The 8,899-nt window shown below is 38.6% G+C and overlaps 1 protein-coding gene across 3 annotated transcripts in view; it reads left to right on the top strand.

Annotated features, from left to right (window-relative positions):
- The window catches only part of Dennd5b (DENN domain containing 5B), a 120,127-nt gene that overhangs the window by 17,478 nt on the left and 93,750 nt on the right, over window positions 1-8,899 (top strand). Inside the window, exon 2 of one of the 3 annotated variants that reach the window (XM_005364627.2) lies at window positions 4,789-4,854. The exons of the other annotated variants lie outside the window; for them this stretch is intronic. Within the exon in view, the coding sequence (XP_005364684.1) occupies window positions 4,789-4,854 (66 nt within the window). The remainder of the gene's footprint in view (window positions 1-4,788; window positions 4,855-8,899) is intronic. 3 annotated transcript variants of the gene reach the window in all.

Raw genomic sequence — 8,899 nt, 5'->3', positions numbered from 1 at the left:
GTAGACCAGGCTGGTCTCGAACTCACAGAGATCCGCCTGCCTCTGCCTCCCGAGTGCTGGGATTAAAGGCGTGCGCCACCACCGCCCGGCTCAGAGCAACTGTGTAGTTGGCTACAAGACACAAAAATTCTAGCCTCGCATTAATATGAACTTCTGGATGAAGTTTGGTGTCTCCATTTTCCCGCAGGTGAACAGGAAGCTGGATAGCATTGTCAGTTTCCCTTGGAGAGCAAGGAGCAGTAACACCTCAGAATGGCAGCTAAGTATCAGATGAGTGCTGATGCTTGCTTTTGGGCCACAGTGAACAACTCAGCCTGATTGGTCTAGGAGATATGTAGAACCTACAGCTAGGTATCAAACCGGCAAAATTGTCAGTGCCGGTGGCCTCAGGCTTCGTATAAAACTGGAATGTCAAACATAAATGAATACCATGCAGTCCTTTTATTTAAAGTATTTGTCAATATAGCTACCTTCAGGCTTTTAAAATTTTTATTTATATCATTACAGAGTGGGGAGGTCACGTTTGTACATGCCATGGTGCTCATATGATGTCAGAGGACAACTTCTGGGAGTCACTTCCCCCTCCATGTTGATGTGAATCCTGGGGATGGACCTAGGTCTCCACTGGACCATCTTACTACCCTGCCTGTTATTTAAACATAGAGTCCCGGGTAGCACAGCCTGGCCTTGATTGGGCTTTGTAGCCAAGACTAAAAACTGATCTTCCTGCTTCTGCCTCCTTTGATACAGTTTAGTTAAAAGTATCTTCAGAGGACAGATTGAGAGGCTTCCTCAGTTCACAAATGCCCAAGTGTAGGTTAGCCCCAGAGGTCTTCTTTTACCCCTTACTATGAAGACTTGATAACGTTTTTTTAACCATAGATGTCTTTCTCTTTTCTTATAAACAGAGAATAAAGTAAATTCACTGACTGGTAGAATAGGGTGGTATATTCATTACTTGTTTCGTTGCTCTGTCAAAATAACTAATAAAGCAACTTGTCTTAGCCACATTTCTGTTGTTGTGATACAACACCATGACCAGAGCAACTTATACAGCATTTAATTGGGCTTGTGGTTTCAGAGGGTTAGAGTCCATGATCATCATGGCAGGGAGCGTGACATCGGATAGGAAGGCATGGCACTGGAGCAGTAGCTGGTCCAGTATAGTGCAGAAATAGACTCCAGAATTTAACACATCTTAATATTGCATGTCTGGGATGTAACAATTGCTAAATATTATACCAGATGTTATGATGTACCCCTGTAATCCGAGCATTTGGGAGATGGTGGATAAAGGGTCCAGAAGTTCAAGGTCATCCTCAGCTACAGAGGAATTTTAAGGCTAGCCTGTGCTACACGAGACCTTGTGCCAAACCAGCAAAAAGACATGTCTGAATATCATCTTAGACCTCTAGGTTAAAGGTGATTCAGCTTTGAAACTGGGCAGATAGTTCATCAATTAAGAGCACTGGTTGCTCTTCAAAACACCTGAGTTAAACTGCAAGCACCCACCTGATGGTTCACAGCCATCTTGTCTATAGTTCCAGGTGGATTAAATACCTTCTTCTGACTTCTGTGGGCACCATGTGATGCACATATGTGTGGTGCACATGCATGTGGTACACATACATACATGTATGTGGGCTAAACACTCACATATAAAATGAAAAAAATTTGAAAAAGATTCAGCTTTAAGGTGCTAATGTTTCAGAGGAACAGAAGACACTCAATTCGAAAAAAAAAAAATACCAGGCCCAGATCCATTATGTTTCTATAAGAGCAAAAAACCTAATATGCATAGTAAAACCACCATAATTTGTAGTGATATTTTGCTTGTAATCTAACAAATAAAGCTTGCCTGAAGATCAGAGTGCAGAGCTAAGCCATTAGTCGTAGAGGTCAGGCAGTGGTGGTGCACTCCTGGGAGACAGAGGCAGTCGGATTGTGTGTTCAAGGCCACCCTGGGCTACAAGAGATTGACTCTGTCTAAAAGAGAAACAGAGCTCACACACAGGTGATCTCAGCTCTTGGGATCCCACGCCTTTAATCCCAGCACTAGGGAGGTGGAGACAGGAGTGATATGGCTGGACGGAGAGAGGAATATTAGGTGGGAGGATCCAGTCTGAGAGGCGGTCTAAAGTTTTATAAAAACAGCAGCAGTCTGAGGGTTGGCAGTGGCAGGACGCCCTTTTGGTCTGAAGTAGAGGTAAGAGCTGGTGGCTGGCTGTCCTGCTTCTCTGATCTTCAGCATTAACCCCTGTATCTGACTCTGGGTTTTTATTATTAAGAGTAATTAGAATTCGTGCTACACATAATTGTCAGCAACTGCAGCTCCAGGGGATCCAATACCCTCACACAGACATACATTCAGGCAAAACACCAATGCACATAAATAAAAATAGATTATTAAAACTTAAAAAGAAGGGCCGGAGAGATGGCTCAGTGGTTAAGAGCATTGCCTGCTCTTCCAAAGGTCCTGAGTTCAATTCCCGGCAACCATCTGTAATGAGGTCTGGTGCCCTCTTCTGGCCTGCAGACATTTACACAGACAGAATATTGTATACATAATAAATAAATAAACATTAAAAAAAAGAAAATCCTAAAGAATCCCTGAATCATTTATTTTAAAAGGGTAACTATTAAGATATATCTCAGGAAAGCTTTTTTAAAAAAAACTCAATTTGTACATGCACATCTGTTGTCGTTACTAACTTTCCAGTCATTTAATGGGAAATTATATGAGCAAACAAAAGTCAATAGATCTGGTTGTATTTTAGGGAATCTTAATGACCTAGAAGTTGCTAATTGCATATATTAAGGTAAGCATTGAAAGATTATTTTATTCTCATTGAAAATATAAAGTGATTGTGATATACTGGAAAATATAGGCTGAACTCTTATTTGATAGTTTGATTTTGAGGAATTTTGTCGTGTGTGTGTGTGTGTGTGTGTGTGAGTCAGAATGTGAGAGAGAGAGAGAGAGAGAGAGAGAGAGAGAGAGAGAGAGAGAGAGAGAGAGAGAGAGAGTGATCCCAGTCTGGCCTCAGTCTCCTAGGTGTAATACCTTGCACGGGTTCTTTCACATATGTTGTGGACAGAACTGCCTATGTTTATCTGCTCAGATCTTATTTAGTATGTCCTCTGTTTCTGGTACTTCAAAGTCATCCTATAGAAAAGCTGTGTTGTTTGAACTGAAAGGATCACCAGGAAAGGCCATGCAGTGTTTTTAACTTCAGATAGCAGCTCCATAGCTATGCATGTAGATTTATTAATATTTCTTTCACATTTGCTACCTTCTGAAGTTAGTGACACATCCTGACTAGTCCTCATATTCAGAAAGAAGTACAATACATTTGGTTTATCTGTTTTCTCCTACTATGTCTCCTTCCAAGTTATTTCCATAGAAGTGTCATGAACAAAGTTTTTCACATAGATTTTAGCCAGCTTTTTCTTAATCTATTTCCCTAACAACCCTGTTACTGAGCCTTGTTCTAAAGCTGCTCTCAGCAACCTTCCTGGCACAGGTTTAATGCTGATTAGTCCCTTGACAATTCTAGAACCAGGCATTATGCCAGGATAAAGAATAATCATCAGTTTGCATGTGGTCCAACTGCAGTTGTGGAATCTAGGAATCTAGATCATATTTTGTTTACCAAGGTGAGGTGAAATTAGCATGGCATGAGCAGGAGAGAACAGGGAAGAGAGGAGCAGGCCATACTAGTCAATTATGACGCAGTAAAGTTAGTAACAGTTATCTGATAATAAATCTAATGGGATTGAAAGGTTGGCTGAATACTTAATTCAGGCGATCTTTAAGTCGCTTTGGATTGGGAAGATAATATATAGTCCTAAAGGCTTAGTTAAAAGTCATGTAAAAGAGTGCTTGCTAATAATTCTAGTAAAAGTGATGTTTGAATGATACTTAAAAACTCAGAGATGGCATTTTAGATACTCTACATGTATGTATGTGTCTCTTACTCAGTTCTGGGTCTGACGTAAGGTGTAAGATGGACCCTTAGTGGAGTGGAACTCTGTCTTTGGGTTTCTGGAGATTTCATAGCCACACTTGAAGACCCGGGCTTCTAGAACTCCTTCATACAAGACTGAATTGAGGGATGAAAACCCTATTTGGATTTTCTTAGTTTTGGCCCAATGTTCTTTTTCTCTTAAAGGATCCTTGTTCTATTTGGCATTTAATTGTCACATTTCCCTAAGCTCCTCTTGGCTATGATAGTTTCTCAGGCTTTGTTGTTTCCGGTTTCTTTGATAGTTTTGGTGAGTATTTACCAGATATGAACCCTCTTGAATGTGATGTTTACTCATGAGACTAGATTTACGGAGTTGTATGTCAAAAGCATGTTTGATCTTATAAGCAAGTATTAAACTGCCTTTCCCACTGGCCGTGGTTGAGCTTCTTGTCTTTCAGCATCCTTGTTAGCATTTTGGGATACTAATTTTTGGACCACACCCATTCCAATTCATTTTGCCATCACACTTCGTTAGCTTTGTTTTAATATTTCTCTTGAAATTAGTCTTAAGATGTATGTGCTTTTCACCTATACAGATAAGTGTTGCAGATGTCTGACTGTTATTTGTTATGTTAAAATTACATGGTTTTTGCGTGTAAGCTACATATCACTAGTGTTAAGCTGTGTGCTTGACTTGAATGTCTCAAATTTAATTGCTTTTGTTTAATTTTGTATTCTCATTTTCCATTCTTCAGTATCATTTTTGTTTTTTGTTTTTTGCTTTGTTCATAAAGATTTTTGTTTCTGTTACATTATGTAGTTTTGTACCAATGGCTAGAAGCAGATCGTCATGGCAAGAGCCAAGAAACTACAAATACGACTTCAGGTAAAAATAGTTTAAAAATGAATGGGGTATTAAAATCATTAATTTTAATTTACCCCGTTTCCCATTGTGAATGTTTCTTAAATTTCTTAGACAAAATTATAGGTGATATTTGTATTTTGTTCTCTCATCTGCATCTTAATTTTCATAAAGACCTCACTTCAAGCCTTGAAAAAACATATTTACTAGTCTAAGCTGCCTTGGCATGTAGATTCTATTCCCTTAGGAAGAGAGGCTTAATTGAAGCTTAAATTTATTAGATTACTTTGCAGTATTATTTAAAATTAGGCCTGTATATAGTTATAGCAAAGATACCTACATTGTAGCTATGTTTTGGCAATGATAAAAGTGTAACATAGGGCTGGGCGGTGGTGGCGCACGCCTTTAATCCTAGCACTCGGGAGGCAGAGGCAGGCTGATCTCTGTGAGTTCTAGACCAGCCTGGTCTACAAGAGCTAGTTCCAGGACAGGCTCCAAAACCACAGAGAAACCCTGTCTCCAAAAACCAAAAAAAAAAAAAAAAAAAAAAATGTAACATAGGGTCCTTACAAGTATATAAATACTTGAAGAAATTCATATTCCTTATTTGTTTCAGGACTATAGTTAAAAGGTGAATTTTAATTTAAGGGTGTTAATATGTGATTTCTATTTTATGTGAATCTAAAAATCTCAAACCTAATAACTTTTTTCCGCTTATAAATCCTAAACTAGTGTCATACAAAATATGCATTCAAAATGAAAAGAGTAGGTTGTTCTTCCAGCTCCCAGGTCCCTAAGGTAATTCTAGAACTCTTTTTTTTCTCCCACTGATGTTAGTAAGAATAGAATAACTGCATTTACTGATTTCTGAATCCTTACCAGTGATGCCAGATTCTATCCTAATTTCTTTCAAAATATTATTTGCCAAGACAGCTGTACATACAGCAGTGATCTTTCTTGTTGCTATTCTTTTTTTTTCACACAATATTAAGAGAAACTGGTGCTGGTGGTGCTAATAGTTGTGGTGGTGACAGAGTTAAGAGTGGTGGAGGTGTTACTAATGGTGCAGGTAATGGTGATGGTGCTGGAGGTAGTAGAGGTGGTGGTGGAGGTGCTGGAGGTGGCGGTGGAGGTGGAGGTGGCTGGCGGTGGAGGTGGTGGTGGAGGTGGAGGTGGCGGTGGAGGTGGTGGAGGTGTTTGTAGAAGATGCATGTTACTCTTTGTGTTTTGTATCTTTGTGAAATTCTTTATGGGGATAAACTGGTTGTGCCTTGAGAAGGCTGGTGGTTCCACAGGCAACAGAACAATTATATTAAAAATAACACTATTGGCTGCTGGGTATGGTGGCACATGCCTTCAATCCCAGCACTTGGGAGGCAGAAGCAGGCAGATCTCTGAGTTTCAGGCCAGGTCTGAGATCTACGAGAATCAGGGCTGTTATACAGAGAAACCCTGTCTCAGAAACAAAAAAAGAAAAGAAAAGAAAGAAGCTATTATGACTTCATTTATTTATCTTCTGCCCCATTTATAACTTGATGTCTAGATGAAGATGTTAATTTTAACCTTGCACAGGCAGAAATTCATTAAAAGGTAAATATTACAAGTAGTTATATCCTGGGTTATGTTCTGTTTCTGTTTCTGTGGTATTTTACAGTTTGCTTATAGTTATGGATAAAAACAGACATTTGACTGATTGTTTTTTGATACAAGGTCTGCCTATTTTGTCCTGACTATCCTGGAGCTCACTCTGTAGACCAGGCTGGCCTCGAGCTCACAGAGATCTGTCTGCCTCTGCCTCCCAAGTGCTGGAATTAAAGTGTGTACTGGCGTGCTCAGCTGAGTAGCATAGGTTTTTAGAACCAGAGGACCTTTTTCTTGTCTGTTTGCTTATTTATTATTTAAAGACCTTAAGTGACGTGAAATCTACTGTTTTTTAAACCAAGAAGATATAAAATATCTTACTGTTCACACAAACATCTAGTATCTTAAGAACATCATTTACCCAGAAGTCAACAATTTTGAATCCTGAATCCTGTGTTCCTCATTCACAGTGACTCATGGACAGGGTAACGTTTATCTCAACTTTTGCTCATTAGATAACCTAGGAGCAGGGCATACAAATTGATAAATTTCTTAAAGCATTTATTTATTTGTCTGTCTGTTTATTTATTTAGAAAGAACTCAACTCTGTTGCCTAGGCTGGCCTGGAATTCACTATGTAGCCCAAGTTGGCCTACGATTCACAGTAATCTTCATGCTTCTGCCTCCCATCTAACTACTGGAATTATAGGCTCGAAAAAAACCACACCTAGTTTTGGCGTCCCTTTAGCAGTTTCTCTCCTGGAAGTAGAAGCTCTCAACTCTTAGAATATGGAACTACATACTAGAAAGATACAGGAGAATCCAAAGAAATTGACCATTTGTTAAGGTCTTCAATTAGAAGGCATACTTTATTTGTTTTCAGTAAATACATTTAAATTATGTGCTTTATTCATAAAAGTTCCTATACATCTAATATTGTTTCCAACAAGGTATTCGTGTGTAAGATTTCCTTTATGTGAGTTTTTAAAACTTAACACAACTCAAGGCTGTTTTAGTATCTTATCTTTTCTTATTTTTATCCCAAGTGGAAACTGAGTCAAGTCTAAAAAGATATCAGTGCCATTTCTAAATCCGACTGCTTTGTGATTCTTTTAATTGTGCAAATTCTGGTAAATTACATTTATATCTTTCTAAGATTGTAGTTTGTACTCAATTAGAACTAAAAAGTAGAAAGCATCCAGGTCTTTAATCCCAGCACTCAGGAGGCAGAGACAGATGGATACAGGACAGCTAGAGCTGATAATAGTCTCAAAAAGACCAAAGAAAAGAAAGGAAAACACAGGAAATGGTGAAATTCCTTTGAGGTCTTTTAAACCCTTGATACTAACTTTTTGACATTGAGTATTTAAGATCCATCTGAATCGAGCTATTTTATGAAACTAAGCTATTTGGGGGTAACAGTCTTATGGAGATGACAAACAAGTCTGATTATTCTCACCAATTTTTTTTTTCTGGGGGAGGTGGTTCAAGACAGGGTTTCTGTATGAAATCCTAGCAGTCCTGGAACTTACTCTGTAGACCAGGCTGGCCTTGAATTTAGAGAGCCACGCGCCTCTGCCTCTCAAGTACTGGGATTAAATATGTGTGCCACTCCTATGGAGTTATATTTTCTACTCTTAACTTTCTAGAAATTTGGCAGGTGACAACTTGGGTATAGAATTACTTATTTCTTTAAAAAGTTAATGTATTTAATGTGTTTTACCCATTAGACAGCCCGCAGTGATGTTTCTGGTTTTGCTAATTTGGTCACTGAAAACCTGTATGTAAAAACCCTGTCTGTCAGACCCTTTTGCAGCAACTTAAACAAAATTGCCTACTCTACTGCAGCATTGGGTTTGTGTATAAAACTTCAATATCATAACCATCAGTTTAAATCAGGTTTAATCAAGATTTCTTCAGTGAAGTGTTTCTGTATACATTTTTATCATCTTATGTTGAAATGAGTATAATAATTACATGCACCACTGTTATTAGCATATTTTGATTTTTAGTGTTAAATATAGCTGAGATTTTAAATTTTAGATTCTAGTCCAGGTGGCGGTGGTACACGCCTTTAATCCCAGCACTGGGTTAGCAAAGGCAGCTGGATCTCTGTGAGTTCAAGACCAGCCTGGTCTACAAAGTAAATTCCGGGACAGCTAAAGCTACGCAGAGAAATTGTCTCAAAAAAAAACAAAACAAGCAAACAAAAAATTCAAATTCTAAATTTTTTAAGTACAGGTTTCTTTTTCTTTGTCTTTTATTTTTTAAAAAATGTTTATTTATTATGTATACAAATTGTTTGTGTGTATGCCTGAAGGCCAGAAGAGGGCACTAGACCTCATTACAAAGAGTTGTGAGCCACCATGTGGTTGCTGGGAATTGAACTCAGGACCTTTGGAAGAGCAGGCAATGCTCTTAACCTCTGAGCCATCTCTCCAGCCCCCTGACTTTCTTTTTTTAATTTAGAGTTAAGTTCAGCAATGAA

Source organism: Microtus ochrogaster (assembly GCF_000317375.1).
Source record: "Microtus ochrogaster isolate Prairie Vole_2 chromosome 14 unlocalized genomic scaffold, MicOch1.0 chr14_random_2, whole genome shotgun sequence".
NCBI classification, from domain to species: Eukaryota; Metazoa; Chordata; class Mammalia; order Rodentia; family Cricetidae; genus Microtus; species Microtus ochrogaster.
This window is presented reverse-complemented; position numbering and strand designations above follow the sequence as displayed.